Source organism: Dermacentor albipictus, chromosome 1 (assembly GCF_038994185.2).
Source record: "Dermacentor albipictus isolate Rhodes 1998 colony chromosome 1, USDA_Dalb.pri_finalv2, whole genome shotgun sequence".
NCBI classification, from domain to species: domain Eukaryota; kingdom Metazoa; phylum Arthropoda; class Arachnida; order Ixodida; family Ixodidae; genus Dermacentor; species Dermacentor albipictus.
In genome coordinates, this window is record NC_091821.1 from 106,946,082 (window position 1) to 106,961,653 (window position 15,572).

Consider the following 15,572-nt stretch of genomic DNA (forward strand, 5'->3'; position numbering starts at 1 on the left):
CCTACAGATGTGCAAAAAACACATGGCATAAGCTATGCCTTTATAGATGTGAGCTCTTCTTTGAAGCTCAGGTGCCTTCAGCAGGGAAACTTTACCTGAATGGAAGAGAACAACTACCGACAAGTCATACTATATGTGCAGCCTTGGCTGGAAAACTGACATAATTGTGAGAAATGAACATTGCCTGAGTAAGCATTATGAGCAATGTGCTCTGGACTACATTATTCAGCCACTGCAATAAGAAATTTTTACTCTACATATATTAGTACATATAGTACATATATTTGCCTGTACATCTGCTTGGTTTAATTATTGGAGATTGGATGGTGTTACTTCCAGGGGTGTACAAATATTTTAATACCATCAAATGAAATAGTGAATGTTTGAATAACTGAATTTGCGAATCGAATATCTACTATTGGATTTTGCTATATATTTGACTCACCCAGTGCCACATGTCGCATGCGCCACAAAATCCCTCATTCTCAATGCCGCCCAAGTGAGCGTTTCACTTCGTTTTCATCTAAAAGCGAGCGACGAGTGCGCCACAGGCAGGCCACTGCCCTGGATGACATGGTAGCAGACTTTGTCACTGTGAGCACTCCCCGATGTTGGCTCGATGCAAGGATCCCACATACAGCACCCAAACACCGCCATTCGCAGAAGAGTGACACATCGACCAGGACCGCCTTTGTTGGTATAAAGTTTGTCTGGGTCAGCTCGACCGATCCAAATGATAACACGATGCAGACAGTAAGAACAGTAACAAAAGACGTGCATTTCGTAAAGTGCAAAAGCACGTGCAAAGATTGGGCCGGTTAGCCGCTGAATGGCATGCAGATCATGTTGGATGCACGGCAACGAACTTAATGCCACTTAAACAGCCATGAATCTAACCTACACACGTGAGCTCAGGACCGATCACTGATGACCCATCTGTACAAACATTCCAGAATGGTGCTTGCATCTGGTTATCACATCAGCCAGCGTAAAATTTTGGTCATGGCCACACTGCCTAGAACATTGGGCCTAATTGGCGCTGCTTCATCGGGCGTCAGCTAATAAAGTTACAGTTTGATGCCAAATTGATGCGGATCTATTCGCAGCAGCCACGCGACACTCAGAAAGCTGTCAAACCACCTCACAAATGAAAGCAAGTGAACAAGAAGGCAACAAAGCTGTTCACAACCACCATCTTTGTGCCACACCGTATGGCAGCCTCCCGTTCCTGACACCGTTCGTAGATGCACATCAATCTTTTTTTGTAGCTTCGAACAACCCATTGCAAGACTAGCGTTGGATTTACTGGGCAGGCACATGAGTGTCATGACCTATTTGCATGCATTTGCATGGACGACAAATGAACAAGTGAACGTGAGCGAGCAGACGGAGTGGGGATCGAGCATCGCGTAAGTTAGCTGTGACTCTCCAAATTTCAGACTCTGATGGGTGGCAAATCATGCCATGCCTGACAATGAAATTGCATGGACGGCCCCTACTCTTTACTGTCAGTGCCAACTACGCACATAGAGCAGTGATCGAGTCACATGATGCGCGGTCCTTTCATTTGTCATGCAGATTTGGCTTACGATAACCCATCAGCTGTAAAGTTGGAATAGTCATGCTGTATTTTTGGAGAAAAACTGGAAATCAAAACATTCTGTGCAATACATAAAAAACTGCCACAAAACATAGGTCCACTATTAAACTGATGACTTCAATTTGTATACAATACAACAGAATGTCACTAATTTATAGTAATTAGTTTCAGAGAAAAAGAAGCACTTGATTCTATTCAACAGATATTCTACTGACAAAAAGAAATATTTCCAAAACTTAATAAACTAGAACTGAGCTATAATAAGTGCGGGCATACTAATTTGGTGTTCCCTTTCATAAGAGTAGACTGTACTGTACATCTTTATTTTTATGTAGCTAAGTTTCTGATAACTTGCTACATTCTTGTTATGCAATGCTAGGAAACTCCCGAGCATGTGCAGTGCCATATTTTCTTGCCCAAAATGTTAAGCATCAAATTTTGTGAAAAATGTTCTGATATTCAATATTCCATTTATATTCTTTTTTTTTCGTTGATTCAATTCGAAATCTACTGTTCAGTATTCGCACACCCCTAGTTATCTATTTTGTAAAGGGCAACACTGAAGCAGGTTCAAGCAACCCCTGCGTTGTCTACTTTTGATATTTTCACAAACAGGTTAAAGGTACACTAAAGGCAAGTACTAAGTCAGCGTGGACTGTTTACATACCATTCCAGAAACATTGCAATGCTTGTTTCGCGCCAAGAAAAGACTTAGTTTATGAGAAAATTGCTTCTGAAGGGTCCGAATACCTTTTTCAAAATCGAGATCTCCCGCCACCCAACTGGGGGAGTGGTGACGTTGCATACGCCATCACTACCCTTTGCTGCTGTCAGTGAGTAAACCAGTGGCCGACAGACGGCGGTACCGAGCCAAGAGCGGTGGATTTGCCACTGCAGCTGCTTTTTGGACAAGTGGCATGGACCGTTCGTGCATCCCGCGACATCATATGGAAGTTGAATTCTCTTCTACTTGCAGTATGTGCGAGTTTCACAAGCCAGCAAAACCAGCGCAGCACTATGCGATCAGGAAAGTAGTGAAACACTTGTGCTTGTACTGTTTTAACCCTGTGTGTGCATGCACCACCGAAATGTATATATGTATATATATGTACCTTCTCTCGCAGTAAAACCTCAGTTGATGTTTAGCGCTCATCCTGTCACTTCCTACATCTGTGTCCCTGTTATTTGCACTAGTCTTTTGGTTAATGAAACACGAAAACATAGGCGGTGCAGAGTTGAGCGAAAACGAAACCTTTCAATCGCCCGCGTCGTTGTCAATGGTCATTTCAATTAGTTCTTTTTTCTAAAAATGAAATAGAACTGGACAAGTAGCCTTTTATTTCATCTTATCAGACAATACAAGGATGTATTTTGCAACGAGTACTTGAGTACTCAAGTGACAAAATTTAACTGAGGAGTGCTTTGGTTATCGGGCAAGTGCTTGGATGTCCCAGGAGAGTCTCTAATCATGTCTTGCATTTACCTCAATTTCTCTATTAGAAAGGCTCTGTTTGTCATAATACTGATGCTTTAGAGATTCTCGAGCATTAATCAATCACTTTAGCTTGACTTGGTATTTGCCCTTAGTGTCATGTCCCTTTAACTCCAACTTTATAAAGTGTTTTCTCATTTGTGTTCCTGCCTCCTGATGATGGTGATGATGATGAATGTGTTTTATCTTGGCAATGTAGCCACAGGTATGAGGTAGACATAATGTGGCTGCATAGAGGCCTTAAAAATAGTCAAAGTGTGTAAGTGTACATGTAAGAAAAGTATGGCAATGAGTAAAGAAGTGTGCTATGAATCCACCACCTGTGTCAATATGTTATGTGGTGGTGGTCGTGGTGGTGGTGGTGGTGGTGGTGGTGGTGGTGACGACGCTGTTTCTAGGTTTAAAAAAAACTAGAAATGATGACGCTATTTCTAGGTATTCTATGACACAGCTACATGTGCACAATAGGGCTTGAGTGTGCGCTCCTGCTCATGTGCTCCACTCTGGCCGTGCTACATGGTGCGGACCAGCTTTGTCCTGTATCAGCTTGACCGACGGATAGCAGTAGCCACATCGAAATTGCACATTTTGAAGTGCCATTAATAGCTCAAAATGAAGCAATATCTGACCAGCCGTCTGGCCAGGAGTGGACAGGTGTGAGCACGTGCTGGCAAGTGTATGTAGTCTGAACTTAAGTTTCACGTGGTTCGAAGCTACTTCAGTGTTCAAAACTAATCAGAGCTAGCAAGACCTGAAGGCTACAGCACCAATAAGCAGTGCGGCCAAAGCTTAATTCCTATGTGTATGATTTCAAAGTTTGTCTGAGATGTTCACAGCAGCTTATGCTAAATGCGAACTGTTTTTTCACCAAGCTCAAGGGGTGGTTCACAACCACTTTAAGAGAGGTATCACAGTCAGAAAGCAATAGACAAGCTAAATATGGAATTGTAAAAATACAGTTGCCACTGCAGTCAGTTTTGGCACAGACAGAAGAGATGGTCATACCCATTGCTAAACACTTTTCAATCAGCTTTGGTTGCAATTCTAATGAATTCCACAAATATGAGATTAATTGTGATGCACAAGATGAACACTTTCTGAGAAACTTTCAAGTTTTATGCTAAAGGTAACCATTTAAAATGGTGTGTATAAACAGCAGTAAGTGCATGCATCGGCACTTTTTACCCACATCACTAAGCTACACCCTATGTTTCCGCACAGCCTTCGTTTGCAAGCATGCAGTTTGTCTTGAAGCATCATGGTAATGGCTATGCGTTACAGTGAAAGCAGGACCCCTGCTTGCCTGAGAGGTCATCTCCTCACGACGAATAAGCCTGATGGCCAAGCGCAAGATGCCGACGACTGCACGCTCAAGCAGGAACCGATAGTCGCTGGCACTTGCACCCATGACCAAGGTGTAAAGATGGTCTCGCACAGCAGTCCAGATGGGCCCCACACGATCCCTATAGATAGGCATATTGAAGCATGCTGTACACAATGCCTGCATACCTCCTACCTTCTTTTCCAATCTCATAAGCACATTCAGTGGCTTTCTATAACAACCACGCACAACCCTGGTGCTGGCGACAAGGCTAAACACAACCCTTAGGTGTGGTAAAGACAAATGCATCAGAGAAATTTGCCTTGGTGGAAGTAATGAAAGCAAATCCCAGCTCCTAAAATTAAAATAGTGTGAATGATAAAAATTCTGCAAATCTTGATGTGGTATGCTAACAAATAAGGAAAGAAAAAAAAAAGAATGCCAACCACAATAAATCGTAGACCAGTGTTACAGAAACACCCTAGCATGTAAACAAAATGTCATGATGCACTAAACAGAAAAATGAAAGCTGAGATACAAAAGTTTACAAATGATTGACCATGATCTGCAGTCACATACAACAGACATAAGATAGTCCTTTTCCAAATTTGGGGTAGTCCTGAACTATCAGTTATGTAAATATAGCAGAGCCTCATATGTTGATCTCAAAACTGTACAATGACACAAGGAGGATAGGCCAGTTTAGAGCTTCCAAAGGCATTTTAGAGAGGCACAGAGTAGTAACCTTATTATTCAGTTCTTGCATGTGGTTCCGTCCACATTAGCGCTGATGCAAAATCTCTACAGTGTCTTTGATCTCGAGCTTCTGCCACAGGCAAAATCATACATGGAAAGCTACTGACATGAAAATCTTGAACAAAAAGCAGAACCGCTGTCACTGATGGTGTGAGTGCAGTGACTAAAACTCCTCACTGTTAGCTCAATTTCTAGAACGCAATGAGGCCACAGCACCTGCTAGTATACCTAGTGAGTGTCTCAATCTAGAGCTAAAAGAAATTGGGGTTTTCAAGCTTCTGCTCATTCAGAACATGCGCAACAGGTCAATGTGGCCATTGTGCAACAGGTCCACCTGCCATCGCCTTTCAGTCATATTGTCATGTTTTTCTCGTCCTTTTTTTTTTTAACACTGAGCTCAAATATGTGAACGAGATGGCTACAAAAAATTTGATTTGTTATTGAGTTGTTTTTTATTTGCTATAACTTTGGCTTTATTAAAAGGTTCATTCCTGACAAACTAAATTATTGTGTGAAAACATTTTAATATATATTTGATTCAATTTGCACTGACCTATTATTATCAGTGACTTCGTGCTGTACAATTTGATATTCAAACAGTCGTAAATTGAATAGAGGAAACTAAACATATTTATCAAAACACTTGTTAGCACTGTTTCTAGCCTACAACTATGATGTGGATGACTTCACTCCAAACAACCTTCCACATCAAGGAAAATTAAAGCAACTTGTCTCCTTTATTTCTGGCTATGGAAAGTACATTTGTAAAACAGAAACAATAAAATGATGTCTGAGCTAAAAATTCATACAGTAGTACTTAATTAATTAGCGATTGGTTTGCTGAGCTATCTACAGTCGAACCCACTTATAGCAATATTCAAGTGCCAAGAAAATTCCATTGCTATAACCGATAATTGTTATAACTGGATTGCACTTAAAAAAGAAAAAAGAAAAGAAAGACCAGAGGGTACTGACATCAAACATTTTAACCAGACAGAAAGAAGTACAGTCTTATACAGACTTATAAGATTAACGGTTTTAACAATACTCGGATGTAACGATGAGCAGTTGGAACACCATGAACTTCTATGCATTCAATGGTAAAATAAATGCCTCCTACAGTCGAATGCCCCTGCAATGAAAGCCTCTACACTACAACAAAATTACTTGCATAACGAAGGAATAATTATGTCCCGGTTCTATTGTGAGTGATGCAGTGCACGACTTTTACAATGAAGTGGCTAGTATAACAAATGATTTCAGAGGCCCTAAGCACTTTATTATGAAAGCGTTCGACTGTACAATGTTCCCCTGCTGCATTGTTGGTTATAACAACTGAATCTGGCTACTGGATGACTGAGCAATATAAATGAAAAATTCTGTAGGAGAAAAGCACGAGCTGCAACATCCGCCTGCATGCTGGGCGCCTTCACCACACCCACATTGTGTGCCGTGCATGCCACCTGGCAAGCCTGCACCACATCGCAAGCCTCGTACATGTCTCTCACATCTCCCTTGCAACCCTCTGACTTGTGTTTCAAAGGTGTAAAAGGAAAATGCGTGCGAGCAGGCAATGCTCACATTTTTTCTTTTTACTCCAGGACTTTGCTTCCTTTTTCCTTTTGGCACAGATGCCCAGTAAACAGATTTGATTGTTACATAACCGATAATGAAGCATGGGAACACTGTAATAAACACTTTATTTTACCACAGAACACACACAAAAGTTCACGGCACTGCGGCTGCTCATTGTTTACAATACACTGTTAAAACTGGTATCGTCATAAGTGTATTCAACTGTACATCTGAAACCTCGCTCCAGTGTGTCAGAAACACTACTATAGGCTATGCATTAATTTTCGTATGCTTAAAATCAGAACGATGATGCATCAAAAAGCATATCAAATATGATACAACAGGAATGGTAGGGTTAAAATAGAACCCAGCTCATGATAAATATACAGTTAAACCTCAATGTAAGGAACTTCAATATAATGAAATTCTCAACCCAACATTGAGCAAAATGAGAACAAGGTGAAAGCGGGAGCCAACGTTTCGACAAGTGGACTTGTCTTTTTCAAGGCGCTTTGAAAAAGACTAGTCCATTTGTCGAAACGTTGGCTCCCGCTTTCACCTTATTTTCATTTTGCTCATCGTCTTGAATTTCCACCTCCTGCCTTCCCCCCCGTTTTTCCCTCAATACAACAATGTATTTCCTGTTTTAAACATCTTGCCCATGGAACACAATGTGTTCATGAACAAGTGAGCGCATGTCTGTTCTTCTAAAATGCACATGGCTGTAAGCACTGCTGAGCACCCATACAGACCACGTGCCCTTTTTGAAGGTAATCTGCGGAGACAGCAAACAACTTGCGAGTCAAGGTGGCTGGTGCCTTCATGTGCACTTCATGCCACGCACATAGTGCTGGAGTTCACGTAATCTTGAGTTTCTGAGACGCATTGAAGCGAGAGCCAGACAAAGCATTTGCTCTCCTCTGCCTGCTCTCTTCATCACACCAGTGTTGTGGCAGCAAATGTTCACAGTCATTGAGGGAGATCTGTTCATGTTTGCCTGTGCGTGCATGACACCATGCTTGTTAATTTAATTAATAAATGAATGTTTACAATAATTAATATGGCCGATAATACTAACAATCTTCATGTAGTAGTTCTCTAATACTTGGCTCACTATCAATGCTTTGCCTTTTGAGCAAAGCTGCGACTCTTTGCTAATAGAACCAATACTAGAAACAATGCAAAACGGCTACCGAAATTTCTGACACTGTAGCGGCTTGTTAGATTTCTCGGACATGACATGCACATGTAATGTTGCAAATTTACAACACGGCAGCCATGAACAACAGGTTGTCACCCGTCACCTTGATTTCATGTGATTTTAAAACGAAGCTTTCTATGCAGCATCCAATGGGTTTTGATGCTGCATTGGTCGAATTGTGGAGAGCAGACCACTGATAGCACTGTCCCACTGTGGGCGACACTGTCAGCTTCGGCAGTGGAGTGGACGTGAAAGCTTTGCAGGCTTCACTTTGTACCACAGATGTGAAAATATCATCGCCACGGCATGGAGCAGTAGCTTTGATCACCAACTCTAAATTTTAACAAAATGAATTTTTTTTTGTCACCGAAATTCATTTTTTCCAATTGCTCGATAATTCAGAAATTTTTAAAGCCCCTTCCATGGCAAGAAAGGTTTGTCAACAACTGCAATTAATTGCACAAAGGGTGAAATTTTAATACAACAAAATTGTGATGTAAAGACTTAAGGTGCGGATCTTACCAACTTTAACTGTAATAAATAATACACACACTGCACACTTGTTATGAACTTGTTACAACTACACTTTCTGTCCATAGGCTGGTCTAACAGGGAACATATTTGATGTGCTGCCCAACACAAAGGAATGTGAAAGCAAGGACTGGTTATACAGCACTCTTTATGAAGCAGTGAGGTGCCCACTCCATGCAGAAATTGTGCTTCAGCTAACAACTCCAGACACTTGCAAATAATGGAGAGTTGAAAAGTACCAAACAGCAAGAAGGGATCAACAAAATCACTGTGCGTATGGAAAGTAGTATTTGGCAACTTGAAAGCATGTGATAATGCTTTTACATATACATGCAGCTGAGAAGGTGCTCATTGTACAGCTGATGCATGACCAAAAGAGGACAATACAAAACAAAAATTTCAAGCTTCCCATCTAATGGTAATGCTAAGCCACACTTGTACACAAAAAGAATACATGCAAAGTGCTGTCCACTATTAAAGGGAAGACTCTAATTTGCGGCTCTCAAATTGCTGGTGCTTTAGCTTAAGTGGCAGCTTAAGCTATACCAATGCACTGCACAGGTGGGAAGAAAGGTGCCGGTGCCACCAGCCACAAGTCATGTGGTGCAGTGCCGGGAGACTGTACACTTGCTAGAAAGTAAAGTTCACATGTGCTCTATTTTCATGTGTTCCCTTTAAGAGTGGATTGCACTGTACATGCATAACATTGTGGTGCACTGATGACATCAGAGAAAGGTAAACACCCCTAAAGGCAATGCTATGACATAATACATAAAAAAATGTTTACTTAGATACAGTAAAACCTCATTAATACATAGCTGGTGGGGAACTGTGCACTAAGGGATGTACTAATTAACCGACAATAGCAGATGAGCGGCTATAGACTTACTGGCCAAGAAAACGTGTTAACTGTCGCTCAAACACCCAGGCACACAAGTTTTATTTGCAAGCAGGCAGCAAAACATCTGTGATTTTCACTTTCCACCATGGTGGCCTAGCAGCAATGACAGCATCCTCAAACTCAGCAAGGCCGCGAGCCAGTTTCTACATCAGGCCCCACTTCTCTGTGAACGCCCTCATGACAGTCAACACACTAGCCACGTTAAAAATGGAAGGGCCATCATCCACATCATCATCCATAACGACGACATGCAAGCACTAGAAGCTATGGGGGCCAGAAACACGTCATGGCTACCATGTTTTAAGGTCACTATCGGTGGCGACTGCAGCCCAGGAAAGGCCCATGTGCCACAATTTTGCTATCTATGGTCTATGCACACGACATTGTGCCAATTGCACATTTATGCGCACCAAAAAAATGAACTAAATAGTACGCACTAACCATTTGGTATGCATTAATCGGCTGTGACTTAAGCGGTTAGCCAATACATTAGGTTTGATGGTGACAGGGAGGGGAGTTCATTGCGACTATATTCTTAAAGCGGAATTACTTTATTTATCGGGTACGTCTTCCTCCGTAGCAATATTAACAAGGTTTTACTGTAGTTCAGCTTCCAGTTGCTTTTTATTTAGAGTACACAAACCTAGCCCGAAAGGTCAATTGTTGAATGGAATGTACAAAAACTTTCTCAAGCGACGATTCAGTTAGAGTGCACTGCCAGCTACAGTATGGATTTTCTCAGGTATCGTGGTATATGTTATGTACAGACTACAAGATTGAAATTAAAATTAAATTCTCGGGTTTTACGTGCTAAAACCCCAATATGATTATGAGGCATGACATAGTGGAGGACTCCGGGTTAATTTTGACTACCTGGGATTCTTTAACACACACCCAATGCATGGTACACAGACGTTTTTGCATCTCATCACTATCGAAATATGGCTGCCGTGGCTGGGATTTGATCCAGTGCTCTTGGGCTTAGCAGCACAACACCAAAGCCACTACGCAACCAAGGCAGGTCAGACTATAAGTTATGCTACTTTTACCCCAAATTATTTGTGAATGAAAAAGCACAAGAAAAAATTAATCTGGCACATATGTAATGTACTGTCCTTAATTGAACGCCAAGATGCACAGAAATTTATATGTGCAGAATGCAGACTGAAGAAAAACATTTACATCTTGCCATCAATGCCACAAAACTAAACCCAGAAAATATTGTGTATACACAAACTAAAAAAACCTTAACCCTCATACAATAAAGAACTACTGGTACAGTAAGAAAAATGGCAGAAGTTGACATCTACTTGAAGGCAGCAGTACGCACTAGATGTAGAACTAATAATTTCACACAGGCAATATTGCAGCATACCATTGAAGCAACAAGCAAGTTTCTTATAGTACAATGAATCACATGTGCATGAAACTAGCCTGCATATCATCAATTTTTGTTTCATAATAATCATAACTAAAATGCTTAGTGCAACCAGCACATACCCAAGGTAGTATTGAAAAAAAGTGCTAGTTTTCAGATATGCAAGGCCTTCCTAAACTCAGTGCACAAATATACAATAATTTTGGAGAGTACACACTTGTTTTGCAGCACAACCTTGATTAGTAGCTCCAACAGAAACACTGTTGAATGCTCATCATAGCCACCGGACATGGACGAATGGCTCTCTGGACCATGGCAGGTATATATCAGTGCCTAAGTGAAAAAAATATAGGAAACAAAAATGTGGAACCATTGTAAGGGCTTAAATTGAAGGGAGGTAGTCAAATCCACCTAAAACAATATTGAAATGTTACAGAAATAGCAGCACTGTTGCAAATTCTTATTTTCTTATTAGCAATTCTTATTAGCAATTTTCTTATTCTATTGGCCAAGATCCCTTGGCGGAAGTGAGCGAGTACAAGTATCTTGGAATTACAATTACTAACAACCTAAATTGGAATAGCCATATTGCTGCTACCGCCTCCGCTGCTTTCAGAAAGCTATGTCTACTTCGCCATAAGCTGAAACATGCATCCCATGAAGTGAAATCCTTAGCCTACACCACATTTATTCGACCCAAATTGGAATACTCGTGCGTTATTTGGGACCCGTTTACAAAAACCAACATTTATGCCCTTGAAAGGATACAGAGAAGAGCCATACGTTTTATTTTTTCCAAATACGGCCGAGAAGAGTCTGTTTCTGAATTACTGCGTACAAATGGCTTTCACACCCTTCAAACGAGGAGAAAAATAATACGCCTGCAGTTCCTCTACTCCTTGATAAACCGTAAATTTTCTTTAGATCCTAGTCCATACATAACACTCTCCGCATCCAGGAAAACCCGTCATTCTCACCCCCTCACTCTCTCCCCTTACGTTGCCAGGACAAACCTCTTTAAATTTTCATTCTTTCCTCAAACCATAGAAGAATGGAACCTCATCCCTTTCCATCATCTCAACTCACCTGAGTCAATCCAAACTCATATTATTAATATTTCCTAACTAACATTGCTGTTTCGTGTTATATTTCATTTCTTGAATTTCATATTTTTTGCAATTCTGCCTTTTATACATGTACTTTTATTTGTTACCATGCCCCTCCTGCTTGGGCCACACGGCCTGCAGTATGCTGTAAATAAAAATAAATAAATAAATAAAATAATAAATGTAACCAAACTCAGCAGGAAAATGCCATATACAAATTTTTTATTACAGTGCACACAGCGCATTACACAACCAGCTGCACCAGAGTGGAAAATTCATAATCTGTCAACTTTTCTCAAAAAGACAAAATGACTTTACAACCGACGACACAAGTTATGCAATCCCTGCAGGATGTAGCAAGAGGTTAATATATGTGGGAGAACAAGAAAAAAAAGGGACACTCCTCCTTACCCTTCTTTCTTTAGGTTATGCAGCAGTCAGTTACCACTACCGATGAGAGAAAGGGTGATGGACATACATGCATATAAGTGAGCAACATGGACACAACCATAGTCGTTCTCATGTATTGCACAGACCTTGCGTCTTCCTTTCGATCTGCTATGTCAACTGGCACACCAAGAGTCACAATGCAGTAAGTGGATTTCATTCTCTCTCTCTTTTGCTTTTCATTTAAGCCTTCAAGTCCAGTGGAAGCTGACAGAATGAACAGCACAAGCAATGTCACATCTTCACAGTACATATCAACTGCATCTTCCTCCACTTAACACTTAATTATTATCACTTATTACTTGCTTAACAAGAAAAAGTGTTCAGAGAATCCTAAGAAAATAATTTGCCAGCACAGTTTGAGCACATGTTTTTCCTTAGTGTCTCAAAAGTTGGACCTTGCTAGCCAGGTTCCACTGCTGTAGCTGATAGCATCATATGGATTTATTTTACCAGCAGAAAACATGATTGTTGTGACAGCGCTATGGTTGTTTACTGTTATGTCTAACATATATCGTTTCATAAAGTATTGTAAGGGCAATGTCATACTAAACCTACACAATGTCCATTGTCATGCTGAGCATCAACACAAACTGGTGACTAAAAGTGGACAGATTTCCGAGTCATAAACACCAACATTTTTCCTAACAGCAGCTGGCAACATGAATAAGAGCAGCAGCATTTTAATGCGTTAGCATTCTTAATGTATGTCAAGCACATTATGGGGGCCAATTTCCATCCATCCATCCGTCCGTCCAGTCCAATCCATCCGTCTATATCTATCTATCCATCTATATCCATCCATCCACCTATATCCATCCATCCACCTATATCCATCCATCCGTCCATCCATCCATCCATCTATATCCATCCATCCATCCATCCATAGAGTTTCCTACAAGAATTACTAGAGGGAACTCTGGCGCTAGTGTCTACGGGAGCTGCAATGGGAGCGGTTGTCCCAGCATGGGAATTATGGGAAGTACATGAATTTGCCTGAACTTCGTTCTTTTGGCTTCAAACGGCTTTGTGACTTTGTAAACTTGTCATTTCCAACAGTGCATTGCGTAATAAATAATAAAATAAACATCATTAATATTGCCCAACGGCAGGATTCGAACACAGGGACTCTAGCACAGAAGCCTGATATTAAAACCATTAAACCACGGACGCATGTATCGACAAGCGAATGAAACGCCCTTATGAATTTATCGCGGGCATGCCAGTGCCTTGAGACGCTTGGCGCGTTTCGATTTGGCCACCTGGACAAGATCAATCGTTGCAATTAAAAGCAATTGTACGCGTTCCCGACGTCTTCTGCACTTCAAAGAACGTAGATTGCGCTGAAATATACGGTAATAAGATTTATATAGCGTAATATACAAAGCCACAAAAACGTCTGATTTCACAAGCACGAAGATCAGACAAATCCATGTACTCCCCTTCATTCCCATGGTAGGGCAACGACTGCAGCGCCGGAGTTCCCTCTAGTAATTTTTGTACGAAACTCTATGCATCCATCTATATCCATCCATCCATCCATCTATATCCATCCATCCATCCATCTACATCCATCTACATCCATCCATCCATCCATCTACATCCATCCACGTCCGTACGTCCGTCTGTACGTCCGTCCGTCCGTCCATCCATTGTTACTAACGGCCTGCAAGGGTACCGACCTACAAATTTTCCCAGCCAGTTGCAGCTGCGGAGGTGGCGAGCTTCCCTGAAGCGACCTGGAACTCTTCCACACCTGTTGCAGTGGCTCATTTTGTAGGGTTGACGATGTGGCGCATCAACACCCCCTCGGCGCTGCTACGACTAAATGCAGTCGGCGGACCAAGTATCGTTAGTAGATTCGCCCTCACCGTCACAGCTTGTTTGAAGCGGGGGAAGTCCTGGGAGAAGATGTTTGGCAGCCGTCTTAACGGGGCTTAGAAGTTGTCGGTCAATGAACCAACGTGGCGGCCATAGTCTGCAGAGTCAACACTGGGATGAAGAGGCTCCTGCTCGGGGCAAAACCCATGTCTGCGAAAACCCTCTCACCTTGGTGTGGTCAGTGAAACCAGTGCGGAAGTGAGTGTGTAAACCCTCCCCCTCAAAGGCGGGTCAACAACGATGACTTTAAACACTCCGTTTGGTTGAACGGCCGTTTTCCCTCACCTAGGGATCTAGGGAGGACAGAGTGTATTTAAGGAGCCGTTGGCGGCTCCTCAGTGTGCATTCCTCTTTCAGTCATGTTAGACTGATGAACTGTAACGTTCTCATGTAAATACTGTAAATAAACCCATATTCTATGTTCTCAGTGAGAACAAGTCTCTCCCTTCAACAACGTCCTCAGCGTGGATAAGTTGGACGATGGCATGGGTCAGTTACAATCTATTTCATGCCCGACCCCAACCATTACACCATCCATCCAATCCATCCGTCCAATCAACCAATCAGTCCAATCAATCAATCAATCAATCAATCAATCAATCAATCAATCAATCTGTCCGTCCGTCCGTCCGTTTGTCCGTCCGTCCGTCCGTCCGTTTGTCCGTCCGTCCGTCGGTCCGTCCGTCCGTCCGTCCATCCATCCATCCATCCATCCAAAGGACATCCGTCCGTCCGTCCGTTCCGTCCTGTCCCGTCCCATCCATCCCATCCATCCATCCATCCATCCATCCATTCGCCCATCCACCCATCCATCTGTTTGTATCTAACCATTTTCTTGCCTACCTGGGTCGCTAGATAGTCCGTGGTCGAATGAGTAGCACATCGGGCTGCTGTGCTGAGGAAACAGGGTTCTAAATAAACCAATCGTCGGACCAACTTGGGTCACTGAGTATGTGGCAATGCGTACATATGTGCTGCGCTTCTACGTATCCCCCTACCAGGGGCGTAGCCAGGGGGGGGGGTCTTATGGGGCTTCAGCCCCCCCCGAAATTTTTTCGCGCTGTCCATGCACCGCCGACCAAAGCGACCCCCGGCGCCAGAAATCACTCTGGATTTTGTCTAGAATGTCTTTTTGACGCTCGAAAAGACATTTAACCGCGAAGATTGCAAACTCGGGCTGGATTTCGCGGCAACGCCCATACACCGGGAGTCACATAACGCCAAGCAGTCCCATCTGAGCACAAAGTTTCAAGGGCACTTTGATGGTGAGCGGGCTCATAGCGGCATCTCACTGAGGCCACGGAATCTACGGAGCGCATGGATATCAATTGCGAAACTTTATGGGTATAAATCTCATAAGCTCTTGATGTGAAAGGTGCATTG

General features: G+C 42.2%; 1 protein-coding gene across 4 annotated transcripts in view; it reads right to left on the reverse strand.

The window, feature by feature from the left end:
• The window catches only part of garz (Sec7 domain-containing protein garz), a 108,398-nt gene that overhangs the window by 35,236 nt on the left and 57,590 nt on the right, over positions 1-15,572 (reverse strand). For all 4 annotated transcript variants that reach the window (XM_070524414.1, XM_070524406.1, XM_070524410.1 and 1 more), the window contains exons 22-23: positions 10,973-11,088; positions 4,396-4,555 (exon numbers count right to left, since the gene is read on the reverse strand). In XM_070524414.1, coding sequence (XP_070380515.1) covers positions 4,396-4,555; positions 10,973-11,088 — 276 coding nt within the window. The remainder of the gene's footprint in view (positions 1-4,395; positions 4,556-10,972; positions 11,089-15,572) is intronic.